This window comes from Cololabis saira, chromosome 12, assembly GCF_033807715.1.
Source record: "Cololabis saira isolate AMF1-May2022 chromosome 12, fColSai1.1, whole genome shotgun sequence".
In the NCBI taxonomy this organism is placed as follows: domain Eukaryota; kingdom Metazoa; phylum Chordata; class Actinopteri; order Beloniformes; family Belonidae; genus Cololabis; species Cololabis saira.
In genome coordinates this window covers 16,892,169-16,917,054 of record NC_084598.1, presented here as the reverse complement: position 1 = coordinate 16,917,054, position 24,886 = coordinate 16,892,169, and the positions used below count along the sequence as shown (strand labels likewise).

General features: G+C 40.8%; 2 protein-coding genes across 2 annotated transcripts; one reads left to right on the top strand and one right to left on the bottom strand.

Moving 5' to 3' along the window:
• Window positions 1-456: 456 nt before the first annotated feature.
• Window positions 457-22,158, top strand: rbm38 (RNA binding motif protein 38). The gene is made up of 5 exons (XM_061735769.1): window positions 457-501; window positions 725-969; window positions 2,222-2,345; window positions 6,258-6,312; window positions 17,566-22,158. The coding sequence occupies exons 2-5, from the start codon at window positions 742-744 to the stop codon at window positions 17,912-17,914; spliced, it is 756 nt and encodes a 251-aa protein (XP_061591753.1). The 5' UTR covers window positions 457-501; window positions 725-741; the 3' UTR covers window positions 17,915-22,158.
• mipb (major intrinsic protein of lens fiber b) lies at window positions 21,833-24,840 on the bottom strand. Its single transcript, XM_061735768.1, has 4 exons — window positions 24,062-24,840; window positions 23,744-23,908; window positions 23,578-23,658; window positions 21,833-23,489 (listed from the first exon to the last, which is right to left on the bottom strand). Exons 1-4 carry the CDS (start codon window positions 24,419-24,421, stop codon window positions 23,304-23,306), a joined length of 792 nt encoding a protein of 263 aa, XP_061591752.1. The 5' UTR covers window positions 24,422-24,840; the 3' UTR covers window positions 21,833-23,303.
• Between the last annotated feature and the right edge of the window lie 46 nt (window positions 24,841-24,886).

The window sequence follows — 24,886 nt, the reverse complement described above, 5'->3', positions numbered from 1 at the left end:
ACAGGTGAAAATGGTCAAATAAGTTATTTTTCTGGTGATGACTCTTGTTTTAAGTGTAATGAGATGTTTTGACTAAAAATGAGACATTTTAACAAGAAATAAGACAAATATTCCTGGTAAGATTTTCAGTTGTTGCAGTGAGCGAGACTGCATTTGAAAAAGTTCCAATTTTCTTGACCACACAGATAAGCTCCATAGACTTCTGTGATTAGTATTTGCTGGACGTGTTGATTGATACTCTAGTTAAGTTCTGTGACTCGTAACCTTGCCATATCTTAGCTTCCACTGAATTGACGCCACTGCATGACAACTTATGAAGACAACAATAAAGCGTTACTTCTCATCCAGGTGTTAACATCCGGGGGGGGTCTTTAGGGGTGGGGCTAGGGGCGGGGCTAAGTGTTGTGGGCGTGGTTAGGGGCGTGGCCTGTAGACGGGGAAAAGACGCACCGTCCAGGTATTGGATCAGATTCAAAGTGGGCGCATGCGAGCACCGAGGCTGTAAGACTTGGCTTTTCTTTTTTCTTCATCTTCTTTTTTTTCAGGATTAGCGGACGGGAGGGTCCAACACACCTATCTGGACAAACACACCTTGGAAAAGCTAACATGGTCGCGCTGTCACCGACATTGTAGTGTGTGGGGTGGGAAGTCCTTCCTCCGCTGTCTTGTTTTTCTTTGTGTTACTCTTGTGTGTTTTTTTCCTTTCTTTTCTCTTTTTTTTTAGTTTGTTTTCGGTGCCGCATGAGTTGCGGGCTGTTTTTGGGCCAGCTGGTCGGGGCTCCGCCGGAGAAGAAGATGCACTACCCCACCATGGAGAAGGACACGACCCACACTAAGATCTTCGTGGGCGGGCTGCCCTATCACACCAGCGACGCCTCACTTCGGAAATATTTCCACACTTTTGGGGACATTGGCGAGGCAGTGGTGATCATGGACAAGCAGACTGGAAAATCCCGGGGTTATGGCTTTGTAAGTTTATTATCTTATTTCCTTTCGAATCAACCCCGACACATTTAGTGTCAAATATGGTGTTTAATCAAGCCCAAGGGTTTATCACTTTAATTAGGGTGTCAGAGAGCTAGAAACCAGCTAGATCAAATCTTCTGCAACCATTCACGGGATTCAAGCGATTTTACTTTTAGTAATTTAGACTTTTTATTTATGTTTTATTATTGGGCTTGGGACACTGACACACTGTTCATTCAGCAGCCATGTGCAGTGTGTCAGGTGGCGTCAGTCACATGTTTGGAGCATGAAAAGCAGGTTATTTCTTGAAAGTGTGTCATCCATTATCTCTGCACTCCCAAAATACGAGCGACTGCTCTGCTCTGCACACAGTTACACAGACATGGCTTGTTAAAAGCTGCTGCAGCTGCGGACAGATGTCTCTTTCTGTGTGTGTGTGTGTGTGTGTGTGTGTGTGTGTGTGTGTGTGTGTGTGTGTGTGTGTGTGTGTGTGTGTGTGTGTGTGTGTGTGTGTGTGTGTGTGTGTGTTGTAGCAGATAAGGCAGTAGTAGTTTCATTCGGTCACTCCTGATGGGCTTACTTGTGTGTCACAGCCATGTTTTAGTGTTTAGTGAATGAAAGAGATCAAAAGAAAGATGAGATGGATTTGTGTGTATTGGATTTGACTTCAGCACATGAAACTGCTAATGTGTTGACCTGCTTTCTCTGCCTTGGGACAGAATGCTCATTTCATCCCTGAATCCCCTTAAACAGTCTTTATAATAATGCAAACCAACCACTGTTTACACAAGAGTCCAGAGTCTGAGGTTGAAATGAAAGCATGTATGTTTTTCTTTTGTTGTAGTGGAGCTGTCTGCAGCTGTGGTTTACCTTTTATTTAGAATGTAGCTGCACTCTGCAAATGTATGTGTGTGTGCGTGCATTAACCTTCATTACCACTTCCAGTTTCCATCTGCCCACTCTCCAAGTCACTCCCTCAAGGTAGATTGCAGTATTTCATCCCTTTTGTCTTCCATATAAGCCCACACAACACCGTGCACATCTGGAAAGCACAATGATTGCTTTTTATCATGTGGTAGGGTCAGTGTTGTCTCTTGTTTTTAGCAACAACAGATGTAGTAATTATAAAAGAGACAGTGATAGGACTTTCACCAAACCAAGATGTAGTTCACCAAGCCACACCAGGGAGAGAAGCTGTCAAAGTTTGCGGTTGGGAGGCTTTAAGAGTGATCTTAATCAGTAGTGCTGTCAACAGGTGACCATGGTGGACAGAGAAGCAGCAGAGAGGGCCTGCAAAGATTCAAACCCCATCATTGATGGCAGGAAGGCCAACGTGAACCTGGCCTATCTGGGAGCAAAGCCCCGCAGCCCGCAGATGGGTGAGTGTTTTGGATCACAGCTAACCACACACATTCACAGGATCATACCAGTGTTAAGGTTTTCCATGCAACCATTACTCGGTACAGCTATTCCAGATTGCAATATTTCAAAATGTTGAAATAATTAAAAAAAAAACAGCTAGTCACTATCATTTTTAACAAAACATCCCTACTTAGGACTAGTCGTGAGTAGATTTGATGGATGCAAATCAATAAAAATAACAATAATGCCAGCACATTTGAATAATATGGCATTTCGTCATTAAATGAAGGTGCAAATGGTTTCCAGCCTTTTTCCTTTTTCCCCAACAAAGATGCTAGATTCATTTACATAAAAGCTGTAATGGGAAACTAACTTTAATAGTACTATTGACCAGTCTGAGTGCAACAGTGTGTCCTTTCAGAATCAAAAAACTTTTGTATCTCAGCTCCTGAAAATATCTCTTCCAGACTGAATATGCTTTAAAGCAAGCAAGCAATCTCATTTTCACAGTCGAGTCAGTCTACATCTTCAAGGCTGGACATATGGAGCTTCAGCACTCATCATTCCTTTGATAAGCAGGAAATCATCATGAGTAAAGACTTCATTTTCCCCCAAAGCTTGTTGATGTGCAGAAACCTGGTGTGCAAATTGGTTTTTCAAACAAAAAAAAGAGTGCCACCATATTGTGTAGTGTGCATGAAGAGCTTCTTTCCCAGCATAATGTTTGACTGAGGCTCCTACATCTGTTTGATGGCTTCATTATACTGACCGAAAAGATGCACAAGCTGTGACATTTTACAGAAGTGCAAATGCCCTTCTTCAGTAGCTCATTTGTTTCTTGCATTTCCATAAAACACATATGCACTCCTCCACCTGAGTCTAACAGCCGTGTTTGGTAAATGTCATAATCCAGCAAATGTTTAGTATTTATGCACGGGTGTACATCCAATTCTGACAATCTCTGTCAAGTCAAAAGAATGACCCACCTCTGCTTTGGCACCGTGCTGCGGCAGGTCTGGGACACACTGGAGGGAACTCCTGGCCGAATGAGTATTTACAGCAACATTACCATGAAGGTGGGGATGTTTTATTATAGGAAACAGTTACTCTGTTCATTATAGTGAGGAAACCTGTCAGGCAATGAAAAAATGTGAGATTTTTGGACAGTTTGGGATGTGTGTGGGACAGATAAATGAGCAATAGTCATTAATCATGTAAATGTTAGTGGAATCAGGTTGTTTTTTTTGTTTGTTCTTTTATGAATACTTCACCTATAGTGAAAGCGTGGCATAATCACCTGATTTACCAAAAAAGGGAATATCTTTCATATTATATTATATATTAAACATAACTAATACCAAACTGAAGGTTTTTTGCTGGTGAACGGGACTGCAGTAAAGACCTTGAAGGCTCAAATTTGAAGTTGTGCAAGTAGATAATCATAAAACTGGAAGTTGCTATGTTTGTCTATAGAGACACTCATTTTTGAGCATCATGTTATACCACATCCTGAATAAATCAAACCAAAGATGAAAGTTATTTTGTGGTCACCCCTGCCCCCCTTACAACAATAAAATTGTTGTTACTGGAGCTTTGTACACACACACACACACACACACACCTGGACAGAGGCACTAGTCTCTTCAGGTGATTCCAACCGTTTAGTGTTATGGCAAAAGGGTTCCTGGATGGTGTTTGCTGCTAAATTTAAGAACAAGGTTCTACCAAAATTGCTTTGTTCTTTGCAGGAGAAAGAGGTGGTAGGAGTTTTAAAAAATGTATTTATTTAACTAAAAATGCTGCTTATCCAGGATCCAAAGCAAAAACAAGGGCCACAACTTGACAAAACCAGAAACTAACCATTACAGGGAGACAAGTATGGACCAGCAGGGTGGGAGAGTAAGATGTGATAAGATACACATAGGTCTTGACAAGACACAGGTGCAAACAATCAGGGCAGATGAGAATGAGGGAGTCAAGACAGAACTAAAACACAAGGACACAGGCTTTGAAAATGAAAAACGTCCGCCTTGAGGTGAATATTTTATGCCAAACTCCCAGCCTGATTGGAGTTGATGTAAATGAGTACTCTGTAGGAATCAGAAAGGGTTGGTGCATACTGATATCAGCTAAATCCTCATTTCCCTTCAAAGCATGAAGGAGTAACTTCAGTTGCCTTTTAAAAACCATAAAAACCCAGATGGCAAGGTTTTTGTTAGGGCTTCTGTAGAGCTACAGTATGAGGTGCTTTCAGATTACTTCCCATAGTTTTTCTTTGGAGACAAGACCCCTTCTTTTTTCTATCAACACTACAGGAATTGTAATTAACTGCTTCTATAGGATCTCTTTGTTGTGCCCCCTGTGCAGTGATTGGTCCAGACAAGTTCGAGTTAACCCAAGAACCTGCCATTCAAAAAACTACTTGTACCACTCAGTGAAAAGTCAGCTATTAACGTTTATGAAAAGTGAAACCGCCCGGGTGCTACATCACTTCAGCATTCATATCTGTAGTGTGAATGCAGCCAGATAAAAACGAAGGAAAAAAGAAACGGCTAAATGGTCAGTGTAATGAATAGGGATGTAACGATGCATCGTGACACAATAAAAAATTGGTACAAATCCGTGACAATTCGCAATGGTCGACAGAAAAAATGAATCGCGGATGCGACAAAAGTGGGATACGTTATTTTATTATATTTTAGAAATAGGTGACATTATCCTAAAAAGTCACTGGTTGGTGATTCATTCGTTCAACGTTAGACGTCACATGAGGGACTATGCGATGACGCTGACAACGAGGAAGGCATGTCGACATTAGGCAACAGATTTTAAGTAGAAGATGCACGGCGGTTATAATCACTTGTTTTGCACCATTTTGGATTAAAAAAAAAATTGTGAGAAAATCGTATTGTAAACCGTATCGAATCATGAGTTAATTGTATCGTTACATCCCTAGTAAAGAATTCCTAACAGGCTTCAGGTCTCTGGTTGATGGCTTTTATTTTTTTTTTTTCAATTGGATTATGGGAAATTATATTTCCAAACCAATAGTATTTGTTTAAATTATAGGTTGGGTTGGACAATTCATGTTAAACCACTGGTATGCTGAGCACCCAACCAACTGTCTCCGCTGTTTCCCTTCGTTCTGCCTTTGTGTGCTTGAGTCTGCACAGCTTTCCTGCCACCAGGCTTTTTCAGAGTTAGCCACCACCGCACTTGCTTCCCCTCTGGGGTCTGGTTGCACATCAGACCTTGACAGCTGCTCTCCCTCTCTGCTTCATTTAAAGCTTGCTCACTGGAATAGTCAAGTGTAGGTGTGATTGACAAACAGTGGCGCCAACAACAACTGTCTGTGTCCTCACTGTGGAGCCTGAGCTGCAACAAAGCTCCCCAAGCATGCAGCTGATGGGAGATGGCAGCGCTTGGTATTTTGCTATTGTATGTGTGAGAGAGGGAGAGAATACAGAGAACAAGAGGGAATGGGACTGTTAAAACCAAGAAATAACATGTTTTTGTTTTCTTTGTCTTGATGAAGAAATGTGCATTTAGATGTATGTTTAAACAAGAGGATGCGTGATAGTCATGGCAGCATAGTATAAAAAGAAATGGGATAAGAAAGGATTGAATAGATGGAAGTATACAGGAATGAAGTCAGATGAGGGGCAGAGAGGAGGAGGATAGTTTTCTCTTTTCTTAGTCATCCTCAGCTGATCCTTGGAGACATCCAGAGGCAACAAGGTCACAGATGTTTGTGAGGGAGAGAGTTCATCAGTATCTGTGAGTGTGAATACTGAGGGAGTTTTAGCTACTCTCTGATACTAATGTATGCATGCTAATATCTGATCGACGCAACCATGTCTGCACTACCAATAGCAAAAAATATCCTGGCTCACCACTGCCTCTGTCTCTTTCTCTGTCGTTGTCTGCAGCTTTTTCAGTTGGAGTTCAGCAAGTCCATCCTACGTGGGTTCAGAGGCAATATGGGTAAGACAGAGGGGGAGAAAAACCAATGCAGCCGTTTACACCTCTGTCTCTGTCTCTGTCTCTGTCTCTGTCTCTGTCTCTGTCTCTGTCTCTGTCTCTGTCTCTGTCTCTGTGTGTCTCTCTCTCTCAGCTGCCTCCTCCTCAATACATTTCACTCTCCCCTGCTTGACATCTGTGAGCATCGATTCCTGCTTTGAACCTGAACTGTGGTAGTGTCACTGTGGAATGTGAGAGATAGAAAAAGGACATTAAGCCCAAGTGCCGTTGGTTTAAATTCTGAAATACATCAAGAAGTCTGAATCTGTGTTTGCTTGTCTGTTTGATGCATCCTCTGAGTTATCACTGACACGCGTAGGCGCTGGAAGCATCTTCACCATCACTGCCCATTCACTCACGTCAAGTACTGCCAACCTGAATTGTGGGTTTCCATATGTCATGGTGGCAGGTTAGGACATTTTCAACATCAAATCGTGCAGGGGGATGTGACTGTTTAAAAGCATGCAGCTTATTTGTGTTATGAAGAATAATTCAGAGGTAATTTGACTGGTTGTTTATGAAAGCATGGGAGAAACACCCCCATGTCAAGCAAAAAACATTCTTCCTCACACCGGGCACTCAGTTATGTCATCAAGATATGTCTCCTCTGAGTCAACAAAAAGCAGTTTGTTATGAAATTATGTTTTTGACGTTATGGATGCTAAACTTTATAAGTAAGTCTTTAAATTAGTGCGACATGGTCACGTGATGATTTTTTATTTGTGATGATGCTCAAAAACATAAAACAGACAGAGAATCAAATCAAAGCATATAACATCTTTTTTTGAGATTACCTCAAGGACCATGATACACGAAATATCTGAGTCATGTCGTCTCAGGAAAGTCATCCACCCCCAGCTGGCAGAACAGTCTCTCTGCTGTCTGTAACAGTGTTGTATGTGAGTCATCCATGTTTTACACAGGAGCTGAGTCATTATGATTTCACGTAATGTTCACACTGACACTGTGTCAGACTGAACAAGGACACAAACTGTCCGTGAGACGTAAGTAAAACTGAGGTTCCTAGCAGGTAGAGGTCCTCCATCCTGCAGCTCTCACATGAACATGACATGACATCCTTGAGTCTGTTGCTATTCAGTTCTCCAGTACATTAACGAATGCTGACAGGATAAAGTTCTTAGACTGTCAGCTGTGTGATCTTTGCTTGTTCACCTTGTGCTCGCAGGGTTGCGTCAGGAGGGCATCTGGCGTAAAACACCTTCCCAAATCTGTGTGTTGGCTACAGAGCTACAATATGGTGACATAGCCGAATGTTAAGATGCAACTTTGCAAATGTATGTGGTGCTGTCAGATTCTTTTTAAAAAGGTTTCTTCTGAACAATTTTAGTGATATTTTAGTGATTATATAGGATGTAATGACTTGAAAAAGCTTTTTTGACTCTTTCCACAGGCTGACATGTCATAATCCTGTTGCTACAGAAAGGTGCATCAAAAACCAAAACTCTTCTAAATGCTATCAATATTGCAGTTTGTAAACGAGAGATGAGGGAAGTTGAGCTGGGCCAGATAAGTCTATGGCTATATCAGCACAAAGGCGATAAGCTTAATAATAAAACATTCTTTGTAAAGACGGAGATGTGTCAGTAAATGTGTGCGTCCACATGAACGTACTCTATAGGCCTAAAAACGCTGTAAAATACATGCCAAGTCTGTTAGTGCCACTGTGCTATGACCGAAACAAACAAGCAGCAAAACATTGTGCACTTGAGCAGAAATCTGTAAACGGAGAAGTAGGAGAGACGTGTATGAAGTGTTTCAGAAAAGTTACGGAGGCAGTAACAACGGAGCCACATAAACGGTGTCTTCAAATCTTTCCAACCTGGTTTCAAAAATGACCTTCTTTACTTCAGCTGATCCAACTGTTTTTATGTCATCTTGATCTTTCTCTCTGTAACTTGTCTTCCTGTCTTCAGCCCACCTTGTTCTCTTTAGTAAATATTCCTCTTGTAAGTGTCTCCTCCTGTCTTCAACTCCTCTCTTCTTTCATCATCTCAAGAGGTTTCAAATGTTTCAGCTATGTTTTGCCATTTTCTTAAAATTTTCATCCGATTTTAGCAATTTCATTGATTTTCATCAGATCAGTTTTTTTTCCAGTTTAGCTCTCATTTAGCTCTCATTCCACATGTCAGTCTTCAACCCTGCATTTTCATAGAAAAACTTGATCTTAGAGAACTCACTGCTTATACATACCTTCACCTAGAGACACCATTCAAAGTGTAAACAAGTCACAAGACTTTGGACTATGATACATTAAAGCCATGTGTCCATACAGCCTACAGTCTTTGAAATATGGTAATTTATGTTTTATTTATTTATTTTTTCCTCACACTTCTTAACTCTAGCCGATGATGTCCTTCATTCTGACCTTCTGGGGTTGCCAAATAGACTTAAAAATTCTGAAACAAATGTCTGTATCGTCCCCACCTTCCACTTAACCACCATACATTATACATCAAAATTAAGACATTTCATTGGCTTTCACACGGTATGACATTTGTGACAATGTGCCTTTTTAGTTTTCTTTCAAATAAGCCTAGACCTCAGAGAGTGCCCATAATCTTCCCATGTTTTATATGGGGAGCCCGCCAGATTATCTGTTAAACACAGATTATCTAATGGCTCTTTTCAATTTACTCTAAATCCCTAATTATAACCCACAGTGTCATAAATATGACATCATTGTGTTCGGAAGAGACCTCTGGCTCTTATGCACCAAGAATTATGTCAATACCACTTACGATATGAGCTTTTGTTCAGATGCTTCAAAGTGGTTATTCATGGACCTGAGAAGAGGAAGAGACAAGAGCTGCGTCCGAAATCCCATACTTCCACCCTAATGAGTAGCAAAAACAGTATGTGAGATTTTTTAGTGCGTCCGAAACATTAGTACGTACACAATAGTATGCACTATCCATACTCATTCTGGAGAAATGTATTAGTGTGGATTGATGGACACTAGCTAAGCAGAAACTTCCCACAATGCAATGCAGCGGTGTTTGGTTGCTAAGTGAAACGTATGTGTCATAAGTGTAATATTAAGTATAATAATATTATTATATAATATTAATATTATAATATTCGTATGTAATAATATTATATAATGTCATCTTGTTTGGGCCAGGATAAACGGGAAAGAGCGGTGCTGCTACTGCTGTGACAGGAGTTGTTACCATGGTAACAACTCCCCCTCCTAACAGCAGGAAGTGCCGTGTGGCTCTGAGTAGTACGTCCGAATTAATGCATACTACTGATATTTACTCAAAAGTATGCCGAACTTAAGTATACTTTTTGAATATATACTGTTTAGTATGGCATCTCGGACGCACCAAAGGTGCTGCGTTAACAGCTGCAGCTTCTGTCGTTGCCGGGGCGACTAGAAAGATTATCTTCTCTGTTTTATAAATAAAACTGGCAGTGCAACTCCTGGGATTGACAGTTGGAACTCGCATATACTTTTTAATGTAAATGTACTTGAAGAGACTTCTAATAGCAGACACCATTCAAACTTTAAACTATTCACAAGACTTTAAACTATTACCAACTGATTCAGCTTTTTAAAATCATTTGCACATTTGGAAATATTACACTAACCATTATGCAAAATTTAGAGTTTACCATTTATTTCAGTATTGTGTTTAGAATTGTTGTTTGGAATTTTAAAGGAGGAATAGAGAGCTGGGGACCAGTTGCCATAGTTAACATGGCAACTGGTCCCTTCTCGGTTCTATAAATACATTAGCCAACAGTGGTGCTGTGATTGACAGTATACTCACATATACTTACAGTATACTGCATATACTGTCTGCTTTCAGCACAAAGAAGTTGATGTGGCTGCTCTGAAACAAAAAAGAAGCTTTTTTTTATTTTCTGAAAAAAAAGTTTCTGTTGTTTCTGTTGAGAAAAAAGGAGGTGATGGATGTGTGGTGAGGTTCATGTAAAGCGGGGGGGGGGGGGGGGGGGGGCTTCCTGTTGAAGCAGTGGCACAAAAGAGTGTGGGAGGAGGGAGGAGGGAGTAATGGAGGAAGGGGGGGTGACTCAGACTTGCAGCCCACCTGTGGCCGGGTGTATCTCAGGCAGGATTTATTGAAGCTCCAAGGCCAGTTGTAGATGTGATGCTTGGGCTTATCTTGTTTTATGTGTTATAGGTTCATGATTAAATGTTCCTGGACAAAACATCCTGAATCATAAATCTATCTCTGCAGGCATCCTATCTCATAAGTTCCCATCTTCAGCTATCTTTGTGTGTCTGATTTTATTTCCACTCTGTCAGTCATCCTTCCACTCTGAATCATCCCTCTTTCCTCCTCTCTCTGCCTGCAGATATCACTCTCTTATCTTCTTGGGGCTTTAAGGTAGATGGCAAGCCCTCTGGTGGATTGCTCTCATCCAGGGACCCAATTAAGAGAGGCACTTCTGTTGCATGAAAACCTTATTTCAACAAAAGAGAGAAGAGGGGGGAGGATGGGCATCGTTAGCTTTTAATAGCACAAAATGCTTTCCTTTGTTCAGTTAAAAGATGACTTACATTTTGTGTCTGCAGTTGGAACTTTTTTCAGCTTTTAACTTTTGTTTTGTGATGTGCATGTCAATTTCTGCTTCCTGTGTTGTCTCTCCGGTTAAAGCAACAGGAGTATGTTGATAAAGTTCATGAAATATTTACTGGGGCTAGTTCAGGCTCAGTCAGCCCTTCTCTATACAGTATTTGATATGAACAAAAACCTGCTAAAATGTAATGGGGTGTAAGAAAGGCATGAAGCAAGAGAAGGTTTTGCTTTGTAACAGAAGCGATGACTGCATCATTTTTTAAATCTTCTTGTTAACTCAACAAAGAAAATAACTGTAAAATAAAATGATTATTTTTGTTCTGAAAGGCATTACCTGGTTATGAGTGTTGGTTGTGTTTTGGTGGTGACGTTAGAGAGTAGAGAGTACAGTAACTGTCCTTTCTAGGCAAACGGAAGCATTGCCCTTGAATAATTTCCATCCTTTTTATGGTGGTGGATGCAGTTAGCTGACTTTTTAATCTCTGCTTTAGAGCTTTGCTCTGCCAAACACACTGGGATGAGCACTGCTTTCTGCCCCTGGGTTGTGCACATACTTCTGTGATGTTAAATACAAATTGACACTGACTTTTCAAGCTGGCTTGATCATCCCCTAATAATAAGGTCCATTTATTTTGATGCATTATTTTTTTCATATTGTCCATTCATCTATTTGATCCAGATACAGTCCACTAGACTGAACTCTGCCACAAATATACAGTAGCAGATTGTTATGAGCACAGATTACCTTGTATACTGTATGTACGGTCAATCAAACAATAACAATAATGCTCTTTACTCTCTTAGACTTGTTTTCCTTCCAAATGCTGACTTTTATTCTAGACATTTGGAAAATCAGATTTGGCTTTGGCCTCCTGCCTATTATAACAATGAACATTAAAAACCTGACATTTAGATGTCACAGAAACAGGGAAGATCATTGTGTTGAGACATCCAACGAGCATTTTCATTTTATTACTACAGAAAAACAGAAGAAGTCTCTGAACATCAAGTCAGCAGATTCACCACAGATCATTCTCAGAACAGAGGCACAGCATTGAAATAAACAGCTGCTTCCTATTTACAACAAATGTTACCCATCAAATTTGTGATAAGTTGTATTAAAAAAATTACAAATTGTGTGACTAATAGTGGAAAACATTTTTACACGTAGGTGAAGGTTTAAGGTTTATACTGTATGTTGTCAATTGTAAATCTTAATCATATAAACTGATACATTTAGATTGATTTACCTTAAAAAGTGTACATCAGTCCCACTAGGGATGCATGCTTAAGTTCAGTAGAAAGACTATATAAGCTTAAAAGGTCTAAACATTTGTTTTGCTTCATGGATGAACATGGATGAAGTGAATGAAGATCCCTGGAAAAATTACTGAAAACGAAAGAGAACATTTGTTATGGTTGATTTTGGTTGATTTAAAAAGGGGATGAAAATTATGTAACATCACATCAAATGTTGAAATCAGATTGGAGCAGTGGTCTGAAATGAACCAATTTTTTATTAAGATAATCCCATTTTGAAAGGATGCATTACATCAGTGGCTGCCCGGCTGTCATGTATGATCTTATTCAAATCTGTTTCAGATGTGCATATTTAGAGTTTTTTGAAGGCCTTTACAAACATGACAGTCGGGCTTTAGATCAGGAATTTCCTTACCTCAAGAAATATCATTCTTTTCCTGCTCTGCCCAGCTGTCCCCCCTTATGATACAGGTCCTGCTCAAGGTTTTCTTGCCACTGTTTGGCTTAAGGGTTTTCTCCCACAAGGGGAGTTTTTACCTGCCATTATTTATGTTATGTCTATGTAATAATTGCTCATGGGTCACTTTCTGGGTCTCTGTAAAGCGCATAGAGACAACTTCTGTTGTAATAGACGTTATATAAATAAAATTGAATAGAATTGAGTTTAAGAGATCTGGGTTCAGAGCAGGATATTTTGAAAGACTCGTTGGATGTGCAACAAGTGAACATAAAGTTGAAGTTTCAACAGCAAAGTGAATCCATGTCTGGGACACGCCACACAGAAAAACAAACACATTAAAATTATTGTTCTGGTTTAAAAATACTCTGTAAACCCGTCAGTTATTCCATATTTTCTCTCTCTCACACAACCCTGTTTAAATGATTCAAACTGAAGTGCCTGACAGCAGAGCTGAGTCTGGTGCTGATGTTGGCCTTTGTGCAGCCCACCCTCCCTCGAGCTGTGCATGTTTATCCAGAGAGGAGAGGACGGGGAGTCATGCGTGTGCATCTCCATGAGCGCATGTTTGTCTCTTTGACTGACTCACCCTCCTCACATTCCTCAGCTGAACTAATAAAAGTGAAGCTGGCCTGAAACACGACATGACGATGGCTGATCTTTCACCTCTTTTACTCGTCATGAAAGTAGGTCCAACTGTGACCCTCAGAAAAATGAAGGTAAAAAATGCTTAGCTGTTTATTATTTCTATTCGGTGCAGCATGTCTCTAGTTTAAGAATGGACATTGAGGGGAAGTGCAGCAGAGGAAGATGCCTGTTAGGGAGTGAAAACCAGAGTGTCGAGGGAGATCGGCGGCAGGGGAGGTTATTCTGCTCTTGTGGGTCCATTAGTGAGCGTACATCCATGCAGCACCGCTGCCATGCTTGAACATCCCCTCCACTCACCGTACACTCATACACAAACATGCCCATCCCCTAAGCTGCTTGACTAACTATACAGAACCTGTTAATTTTCCCTCCTTCTTGCTTGTTTGCTTTGCCTGAATGTGACAAGTACGACCATGTGATTCAGTGTGTGAGCCTGTCTGCATACATCTGTGTGTGTGTGTGTGTGTTTGACAGCCGGCAATGATGCCAGGCTCGGGGAGGGGAAAGGAGAGGAAAGGCGAGATGAGGTGCAACTCCCTCTTGCACGATAATGCTGTCACATTGGATCAGTCAGGCCGCCGCACAGGGAGACAGCAGCGCACAGCCGTGGGAATGACGCCGCACTTCTGCCCCAGAAGATGGGTCACTGAAGGGATGAAGAAATGCTTTGTTTTGACCTAATATGTTTTTGTATGTCATTAAACTCCAGATTCTAACTCAGACATGCTAAAAATCTTTCTCCATCAGCTGCTTAGTTGCTGATGCTGATGAACATGTGGTTCACAGAGCAGACATAGTTTTGACATTGTTAGTCCACTATTTTCTAATTGATGAAACGTTTGTTTAATGCATGTGTGTTTTTTTTTCACAATTTAGAATTTGTTGACATTTCAATTCAATTAATACTTGTGAAATAATGTTTACAGTAAGTAAAGAGCTTTAAAGTGAGCTGCAACATCTGTAACTAAGCATTTCCAGCCATAGGGTAATTATCAGCTCTACAGTATATACAGTCGTTTTTCCCCTCTGTGGGATTTACGGTCAAAAATAACAAAAAATCTCACAATATACAGCAATTACACCATTTTGTGACACATTTTATGTATAGTTGTAAACACTCATAGGTGAATTTGGATTTATGGCAGCTGCTGGCAACTTGAATGATCTCAAGCTCGTCTTGACTCTGAACAGGACCAAGACAATATTACAATTGTCTGAATGTAAGGTTGTAAGCAAATTGCCATATTTTTAGAATTAAATTAACATGTTTTAAAGATGATATATTCAAACCATTTTTTAAGAGTTGGCAAGATTTCCTATGGTCTCGATAGGACATCAGTGACATGTTTTGGTCAAAACAAAGCAGGATAAAGTAGAAATGAACCCATTTCAACCATGTCTTTTAATAGGAACCATTTATGGGGTGGATTCAGACACTTGGCTTTACCCCATTGTCATTTTTTAAACAGCGTTTGTTCTCCATTTTTGAGGCACAGAAATTGTAGCAGGATGTAAAGTTGGATGGGCACAGTTACCAAATATACAACTTTGCAAATTTACGCTATAGACAGGAATGCTGACATGAATGCTGTCATGAAAGATTTTATATCCATGACACCTGAGCGTCAGTCCGTGTTTGGAGTACTGTAGGAGACTTAACGTGACTGCACTGCAGCTTCTCGGTAAGCGCAGCAATTACACCATTGTGCTGTATATTGTGAGATTTTTTGTTATTTTTGAGTTATCAGCTGCCGCCGAGCAGTACACAATGTCTTTGTGGACATTCATCAGTGAAAGTGAGTCTCCTCTGTGTCATTGTGGACCGTAACCATGTTTTTAGGTCCACCCTTTTTTTAATTTGATCATTTACTAATAGAGACTTGTAGCTTAAAGATTGAATATTTAGTAGTCTGTATCTAATTTTCAGTCTTTAATTGGTACCAAATGTGCATTATTTTGACAAGGTTATTTTGATTAACGCCTTTATCACACCACTCTGGGTGAACTTTTAGAGGGCAGGGAATTGACACCAATTCTATTTTTCTAGGCACCTTGTTAGAATCGCCAATTACATAATGTATTTTCTATATTTTTTTTGTAGTCCTCGAGAAGAAGCAGAGTAAGTGGGGATGAATGTCGTATCATCTAATCAGACCAGGCTTTCCCCAAAACGTCTGTATTATATTTATTGTTCTTTTGTGAAGCACTTTGTGACATTTGTCTGTGAAAGGTGCTTTATAAATAAACTTTTACTTACTTAAATATGGAGCACACAATTTATCCATTGTAGAATCCGTGAATCTGTGATCGATCTCAGGGTCTTTTGAAGAAATCTGTGGGCGTGCGTATATCTGGATTACTTACACCTGGCTTGACAAATCTGTATCTCCTGAGCCTGGTTTGGCCGTGAAACGGATGAAGCCAGGATGAAGTAATGGCAGTAGGTCAAGCCTGGGTTTATTTCTTCCTGGATTTCTGAATCCTACTTTTGTGACTCTGTTTGTTGTGAAAGCATGCTTGATCCTTGCTCTGACTGTGTTTAGGGGTAAGCAGTAGCAGTCGGGCATCTCTCACCACTCTGATCATAAACCAGCCATACATACATACATACATACATACATACATACATACATACATACATACTGTACATACATACTGTACATACATACATTCCTACAAAGACGGTGTATTGGGGGTCTGTAAACGATAATTTTTGAAACCAGGTTCTAGAGTTGAAAGATTTGAATACACCGTTTATGTGGCTCCATTGTTACTGCCTCTACCCAACTTTTCTGAAACACTTTATACACATCACTCCTACTTTTTTGTTTACAGATTTCTATACAAGTGTGCATGCCCAATGTTTGCTGTTTGTTCATTCCGGTCATAACCAGCGCCACTAACAGGCCTGGCATGTATTTTGCAGCATTTTTAAGCCTATTGAGTACATTCATGTGGACGCACAGATTTACACATCTCCGTCTTTACGAACGTCTTTGAAATTATAAAAGTTTCGCGTCATAGTTTGTTGTGGATGTTTGTGTTTGTGAGTGGGGAGGTGTCCAATTCAGAAACCATATTTTGAAAGAGAAATCCATCCATAAAAAATGTACCCACCATACATGACACATAATGACTATTATATTGCGTGCACTGTTTCAGTTTTTAGTCCTATTTTGTCGAGGGATTTACAATGGCAACAACACACCATGGATGTCAGCTGTTGACTGTATAAAAAGAACTGAGCAAATCCCTGTGATGTCACCCAGAGATTAGTTAAGAGTGGCTTTGGAGCCCATGCAAACTTTTAATGCCAACTAACATTGCTCTACATTCATTCAACTGAATGTGTCCATCCATCCTTCTCTCAGATGTTTCATATTTAAATTAAAGACTGCCTGAGCTCTGGTCTAGCTGCATTATAGCTACTGTGGCTGTTGGTGGCTAGCCAGAAGCCTGCAGCAACCCAAGGTCTGGCTAGGAGCCTGCCCTGGTCCAGCAGTGGGGGTTGAACTGTAGCAACAGTCTTGATTGTTCCAGAATGGTCTGGAAGGATCTGGATCACAAGGTGCTTCTCTAGAAGAGCCAGGAACTCCCGGACCCTTTCAAGCCAACCTAGAGCTGGTTGCTGGAGTTTGTTAGTACAATTAACAGCACAAGCCTTATTGTCCCAAAATAAAAAGGTTGATTATAGTTTCTTAGCTATTATTGCAAATTAGAGATGTCAAGTTCACCAAAAATGCTGAACACTAAGTAGCTATGGGTAATAGTAACTAGACAATAATACCATGGAGTGGAATGTAGCTGTCACTCTAAAAACTATGCCCCTATTTTGGTATATATTTAAAGTCAAAATATGGAAACCAAAGCTATTTTTTATGCCAGAGTGTACAGGGTGTATGTGGGGTCAATGGAGACTGATTCACATTTATAGACAGACTCCAGTGATTGTTCAAGGCACTGCATGTTTTTTCACTTCTTTATTTGGGATAGTTTAGCAAAGTTGATGTAGCCCCTTGTTAACAGCTGATAAAGACCTTAAAACAAAAAATGTATTATGTGTGAAAAATTGCAAACAATCATTAATAATAAATAAAGCATGTACTACATGTAAGATGAAGAACGGTAGATTTCCTTTTTCTCTCAGTGTATGAATTGACTACATATGCAAAGCTTTGGACTTTGTTTTTGTCACACGGTGGGCCATCACAATAAAGCAAAATGTAATAACTGTGAACTCTTTTGACTTACATCCAAGTTCTGACTTTAGTTTTTCTGTGTCTTCAGGTTTGCACAGCAGTACGTCTACCCGCAGCCCCTCCAGCCCAACCTCCTGCTGCAGTCTCACCTGGGCCCGGCAGCGGCAGCACTTACCTTGCCTTACATGGACTGCAGCTCTACCTACAGTCCTTATGCCCCCGCAGGCCTGGAGCAGTACCCCTACACCCCCTCACCATCACCCTCCTCCGGCTACCTCAGCTACGCCTTCTCCCCTTGCACGCCGACACCCGCTCTCACCGCACCTCCAACTCCTCCAGCTGCCATCCATTCTCCTCTGGCCGCCCTCACTACTGTATCTGCCGCACCACAGGCATTCCTCCATTACCCTATTCATCAGCCTGATCATATGCAGTGAGCAGCCCTGGGCAAAGGCTGCAGCCGCCAACCTGATGACTCAAAACAGCATGATTGTTGACCTGTGACATCATCAGGACAACACAGGATCAGGAAATGAGTGTGATTTTATAAAAGGGCTTTTTGAGAGCAGTCTCATTCCTTTCATATACACATATATATAAAAAAAATGATATCACATTCCTTATCCATAAGGTTCAATATGACCCCAGTCTACCCATTGCAGCTATAATAGCTTCAAGTCTTCTGGATGTGTCTATGGGAATTTTTAACCATTCTTCCAAAAGCGCATTTGTGAGGTCGAGAAGCCTGGCTCTCAGTCTCTGCTCTAAATCATCCCAAATGTGTTCTGTCGGGTTGAGTTCAGGACTCGGGCCAGTCAAGTTCATCCACACCAGACTTTGTCATCCATGTCTTTATGGACCTTGCTTTGTGCACTGATGCCTGTCCTCTTCCAACAGGTCAAATCAAACTTTATTTATAAAGCACCTTTCATACATAAAATGCAACACAAAGTGCATTACATAAAACAAATAAACATATTAATGCCCTGCCCCCCTCCCCGCACACACACAAGCACATCCCAATTCACCCAAGTTACACACACAGACACACGGTGTAGACATGGCTGAGCACTGAGGATACAGGTGAGGAAACGGTAACAGGGAGCCGTCCACGCCAGGAGGTCTCATAACCCGCAGCTACAAGGGAGGCCTCCACAGAGACCATCCCAGCCCGGACGGATAGAGGAGTCCACACCACAGCGGTAAAGCCGTGGTACAGAGCTCCACAACCATCCAGACCAGAACGACCCCCAGGACGACACCCTGCAGGCCAGAGCCCACTCCCAGCATGGAGGCTCCCCATGAGGAAACACTGGAGCTAAAAGCTACAAGAAAGCAGGATATGATACACTAAAAGAGTTCAAAAAGTATAACATAAAATCCTAAAAGTATGTCTAGAAAGCAAGACATTAAAAACTAAAAGAATAAGACAGTAGAATGTATAAAATAGACCATAAATAAGGACTAAAACATAGATAGATATAACATTGAGATAAAACAATGAAAATAAAATATGATAAAACAGGATAAACTAAAGATTAATATAAAAGAGTAGTAAGATCCAATAAAAATAGGGGTGAGCATAAAAAATTTAAAAGAGTTAAATGAGTCAGTTAAAAGCCTGATTAAAGAGATGGGTCTTGAGCCTCTTTTTAAAATCAACAGTCTCTGCGGCCATGTTGGAAGAGGAAGGTTCCAGCTCCAAACTGTTCCCACAAGTTGGTATGCTGAAGCATTCAGAGTTCCTTTCCCTGGAACTAAGGGGCCAAGCCCGGGTCCTGAAAAATAACCCCACACCATAATCCCCCCTCCACCAAATGTTATAATTATCAGAATCAAGTCAGACAAGTACCGTTCTCCTGGCAACCACACAACCCAGACTGGTCCATCAGATTGCCAGATGGAGAAGCGTGATTCGTCACTCCATAGAACGCATCTCCAATACTCTAGAGTCCAGTGGTGTCGTGCTTTACACCACTGCATCCGTGCCTTTGCGTTGCACTTGGTGATGTATGACTGGGATGCAGCTGCTCGGCCATGGAAACCCATTCCATGAAGTTCTCTGCCCACTGTTCTGAAGGCCACATGAAGTTTGGAGGTCTGTAGCGATTGACTCTGCAGAAAGTTGGTGACCTCTTTGCACGATGCGCCTCAGCATCAGCTGACCCCGCTCCGTCAGTTTATGTGGCCTACCACTTAGTGGCTGGGTTGCTGTCGTCCGAAAAACTTCCATGTTCTTATAATACAGCTGACAGTTGAATTTGGAATATTTAGGAGCAAGGAAATTTCACGACTGGCAGGTGGCATCCTATAATGCTGGATTAAAAACAGTCTGCATGCCTAGGTGCTTGATTTTATACACCTGTGGCCATGGAAGTGATTGAAACACCTGATTCTGATTATTTAGATGGGGCAGCAAATACTTTTGGCTGTGTGTGTGTGTGTGTGTGTGTGTGTGTGTGTGTGTGTGTGTGTGTGTGTGTGTGTGTGTGTGTGTGTGTGTGTGTGTGTGTGTGTGTGTGTGTGTGTGTATTTATATACACACTATTGTTGGAATAGATAATAATAATGACCATCTGCTGTTTTCATCAGCATACACTCATTGAATGTTTTTCATATCTGGTGGAAGTCAGGGACCACAAAAGACGACTGGTAATCCTCTGAATGACTCTCTTTCTGCAGACTTTGATGGCAGTCAGACTCCTCGAAAGCAAACAGGAAAGACATGGAAAAATATGTCCATTTGACATGATGCTCGGGCTGCACTTTCTCTAAAGCAAAGGAGCTGAAAGCTGGCCTTGAGTCAAGCTACGAACCAGTTCTTCTTTTTAAGATGCAGGCCCAATTACCTCCTACTCAAGGTTACCTTTCTGTCTATGGCCTTAGAGATTTCTCTCTGTACCTTGTTTGTCATTTTTATTAGTTTTTCATGTCAAATCGAACGTGTTTGTTGTATGTTCTTTCGCTCCTTTTATATACTGTTAGCAAGTCATTAGACAAGGATTGCCACAAAATATGCAATTATGATGACAAAGTATGAGCATGAATAAGGTAGACAACACTGGTGTTTGTTTTTTGTATGACTATTGCTAAAGCATTTTTCTGGGAATAACTCTGCCAACATTTAAAAGACAAGATTCATCACACAGAATTCCTGTAACTGCTTTTTAAGCTGTTTTGACCTGTAACATTTGCAGCAAAAATGTATTTGGAGGTATTTGTGATATCCACTTTCATCCTTGTCAAGACATATGGAGTGTCTGAGTTTTGATTAGTGTTTAGTGTGTGTAACTGTGGGAGTGAAAAAAGAAGTAGAGCTGCAGTACACATCAGAGTCAGGACAAGGATCCCATTCCATCCATTTGTACTATTGCTGGTTTGTTTTTGTTGGTGTTGTCTTTACCCCAGCCAGCTGCATGATAACGACAGATGCTTTAGAAAGGGAGGGTTGCAGTAGCACCAACTTAAGTAGTTTTACATCAAGCCATACATCACAGCTTAAACAAATATGCAAAATAATATCAATATTTCTAAATGTAATGCTATCTTTTTTTTTTCAATACTCTTCACATGGTGATTCAATTTCTGTAAATGTCTCAAGGGTCATACATGAGTCTCTGACATTTCTGTACGACACTTATGAACTCTGAATAGGTCAAGGTGAAAGTTCTGTAAGTCACAGGTAATGTTAGACAAAGCCTGGGATTTGTTTACATGCATTCCTTCCAAATTTCACTAAGATTTGTTTCTAGTCCAAAGTTCGTATAGATTATAAAGTTATAGCAAGGCAGCCTAGCCATCAAAGCATGTGTTTACCAGTCTGCACAAAGACAAAGAAGAAAAAAATGTTGAGATTTAAGTGATGCTATAATACGTGCTGGGAGCTGTTACTTATTGGCATTTTAATTTTAAAACTTTACTTTCATACATTCTAAAGTATGACTGAAATATTTTAATTTGTGAATCTCAAAAATGCTGGTTGGAGAATTTGTTTACATTCAAAGGTGTTAATTATTTTTCCCTTGCTGCCTCTCCTCATTCAAACTAAACTAATGAGTTTATGCACAAGAACAGAAGACAGTGGGACATGTATACATGTGTCTGTTTTAACAACATCAAACTTGACCAATACCCAGGCTTACTCCTCCCAGCCCTCCTTTTGTATACATACTTAATGTTAATGTGATGTATTACAGCACAATTGTTCACTGTTCACTGCTTCCAATTATCCCTCTAGAGTCTGTGATGTGTTGTCTTTGCCCTCTTCTGGTCATAATTATTTATTGCGACTCACAATTTCTTACATGCGCATTAAATCCATAAAATGTCCACTATTAAAGAGCAGAAATGAGCACTTTTTTTTTTTAATCAAGATTTCATGTTTATTGTCATTGAAAGTTTTATTGATACACCATGTGCTTCCAGCGTCATATGATAAAATGAGACTCAATGAAAAGCTTGCACAGCTGATCTGCAGATCTACCACTGGAGTCTGGGATGCAACTTTGGAGTGTGCCAGTTCAGAACAAAAAAAAAGGAAAAAAAAGAAGCAGGTGGTTTATGTAAAAATGAATATCATAGCAAATACCACAGCGAGTTGAGGAGAAATGAATGTGTCTTAAAAATTGATGACAAATTGAACACAGTTAATGGTACGAAACAGGAGAGCAGTCATGGAAATAAAACAAAATGAAGAAGTACTGGATCTGCAAACGTGATTGCGCACATACACACAGATACACACTCACTTCCAAACACACTCGAACATACAGGCAGGCGTACACACATGCACACACTCACACTCTCACACACACTCTTGCCCACACAAACACAAACCCACAGATAAAATGTAATGATTGAGAAAAATGAAACCCTGGAAAAAATCTAATAATATCATACATCCATGTCTTGTGTCTGAAGAAAAACAAAACAAAAACAAAAAAGCTAAAATGGATATAAATTCAGATGAATAATGAAAATCATGTCCGCCTTCACAGATCTAACCCAACCTGAAACAACCTCAAACCCAGTGTTGCCCTCTCTATCATACCAAAACCCTTTCCCACCCCCTGCCCCACCCTCACCTGCCCCCTGCCCTCTTACCCTTTTTCAAGTCATATCCACATCCTCATCCCCTCCCCATTTCCAGAACCCGCCTCTCCAAACCTTTCTGCTCACTTTCAGCATTTCTGCATAGCAGATGAATATCTGTCTGGGAGGAGGAAGCGACCAGGGAGGGAAACACGAGATGGCCACTGGTTCAGGCTTTGGTCACCATTTATGTGTGTGTGTATATATATATATATATAAATATATATGCATATGTATTTATATATATATATATATATATATATATATATATATCTATATATCTATATATATATATATATATATATATATATATATATATATATATATATATATATATATATATATATATATATATATATTAATATGTATATATATATAAATATATATGTGTATATATATATATATATATATATATATATATATATATATATATATATATATATATATATAATTTTTTTAAGTTTTATTTTATTTATTTTTTAAAGATACAATGTCCAGTTAGGATTACAGAGGGAGGGTGGAGGATTCTTGTTGTGTGTTGAGGTTGAAGGTGAGGAATCTTGGAAAATCCTAAAATCTTGTTACGTGTTAGTTTACATGGGAGAATCTTGGTTAGTTTTGTGGGGTGGTGTGTGTGAAGGCTTGGGATGAGGGCCGTGGAGTTGGGGTCGCCAAAGCTCAGTGCTTAGTCCCTCATCCCTCGGTCCCGGTCAGAGGAGGGGGGCAGGAAAAGGTTTATAAAGCTTGCGTCTTGAGCTCGATGGGCTCCCCACGGGTGTCCTGCTGCGACTCGCTCTCGGGAGGTCGGCTGCCCTTCAGCGTGGCCAGGCGCTCGGACAGACCCCTCATGCGTGGGAAAAGCATGAAATCATACAGAAGGGCACCCATGGCTCCTCCTATCATAGGCCCAACCCAGTACACCTGTCGAGAAAAGATTATATTCATCACCATTATGTACTGTTAAATTAACCCTGTTTAGAGTGAAATGAAAGCAAGATCTTGCACTTACCCAGTGGTTGACAAAGTTCCTGAAGAGTACAGCAGGGGCAAAGGACCTAGCAGGGTTCATTCCAGCACCGGTATAGTACATCTATAACACAACACACTTGTTATTGCACTGTATTCTAAAGTATATTTTTCTGTCCACCATTATGACTTTGCGATAGTTTTCTCACCCCCATGAGGTGTCCAATGGTGACAGAGAAGCCAATGGAGAGGGCAGCAGATCCTAAACGACTGTTTCTTCTTTCGTCAGTCACAGAGAAGATGCAGATGACGAGCTGCATGGTGAGGAACACCTCCACCGTGGTGGCCATGCCCAGGCCCATGCCCGGCTGCAGCTACATATGCAACAACGGACATAATACATCAGAAACAAATCATAACCTAGGACGCAGAGCTGCACTTAAAAACGTTCCTTTGTCTTAGTTAAATAAAACATCTTTAACATCTCTACCAAAAATTACTTTAAAACATCCATGTTTATTTCTTACCGTGTTCATTGCCATGTTGCCTCTCATGTTGCCAGGAGTCACCCCGTACAACACAGCAGCCCCGGCCACAGCACCCAGGCACTGGGCGAAGATATAGAAAACGGCACGGAAAAGCGACATTTGTGAGCCAACAAGGTAGGCAAAGGTGACAGCTGGGTTGATGTGGCCGCCGCTGATGTGGCCGATGGACTGGATGAGGGTGGCAGCTGCCAGCCCGAAGCACAGGGCCACATGAAGGATGTGATGAGGACCCGTGGTCCAGCGCAGGGCAGCACCCATGCCGAAAAATACAAAAAACATAGTCCCGAAGAACTCTGCAAAGACTGCCCGCCAAAAATTCATAGACCTGAACTCCCACATGATGACAGTTCACCTGAGGCTCTCCACCAGATGAAGAAGATTCTGTAAAAAAAAATAACTCTGGGCACCTATAAAATGTTGTTTTGTTCTTTTCTCTATAACACAAAAAAAGGATCTCCCTTTTTTTGCCAGCTACCTTGGCTGACCAAAATCACGTAGAACAAGATTAGAGAACCCCAACGGATGAATCCACTCAACAGATCTTTACCAAACTGTGAAATCGGTAGGTAAAGTCTTGTCCACCTGTCGCAAAGACATAGGTGGGAGAAAATATGGGATGGAGATCTCAGGTGGGATGCGTTGTCAAGAGGAAGTGAGCATCGGTGCGAAATGGGTGATTCTGAAGTAGAGAATGGGATAGACGGATCGTCTGGTGGACCTTTTAGCCTCTCTGACGGAGGGAAGGGGGCCAGACAGCAGCTTTATATAAAAGCCCCCCCAGGGGCCCCAGGTGACGTTATAATC

What these genes read in the sequence shown, in the direction of transcription:
- mipb (XM_061735768.1), bottom strand. Translation starts at nt 24,421, where the DNA reads ATGTGGGAGTTCAGGTCTATGAATTTTTGGCGGGCAGTCTTTGCAGAG. An exon ending in GCAACATGGCAATGAACACG is followed by an intron (nt 23,909 to 24,061) that starts GTAAGAAATAAA and finishes TTGCATATGTAG; the next exon opens with CTGCAGCCGGGCATGGGCCT. An exon ending in CCATTGGACACCTCATGGGG is followed by an intron (nt 23,659 to 23,743) that starts GTGAGAAAACTA and finishes GTTGTGTTATAG; the next exon opens with ATGTACTATACCGGTGCTGG.
- rbm38 (XM_061735769.1), top strand. Translation starts at nt 742, where the DNA reads ATGAGTTGCGGGCTGTTTTTGGGCCAGCTGGTCGGGGCTCCGCCGGAG. An exon ending in GCCCCGCAGCCCGCAGATGG is followed by an intron (nt 2,346 to 6,257) that starts GTGAGTGTTTTG and finishes CGTTGTCTGCAG; the next exon opens with CTTTTTCAGTTGGAGTTCAG. An exon ending in TGGGTTCAGAGGCAATATGG is followed by an intron (nt 6,313 to 17,565) that starts GTAAGACAGAGG and finishes CTGTGTCTTCAG; the next exon opens with GTTTGCACAGCAGTACGTCT.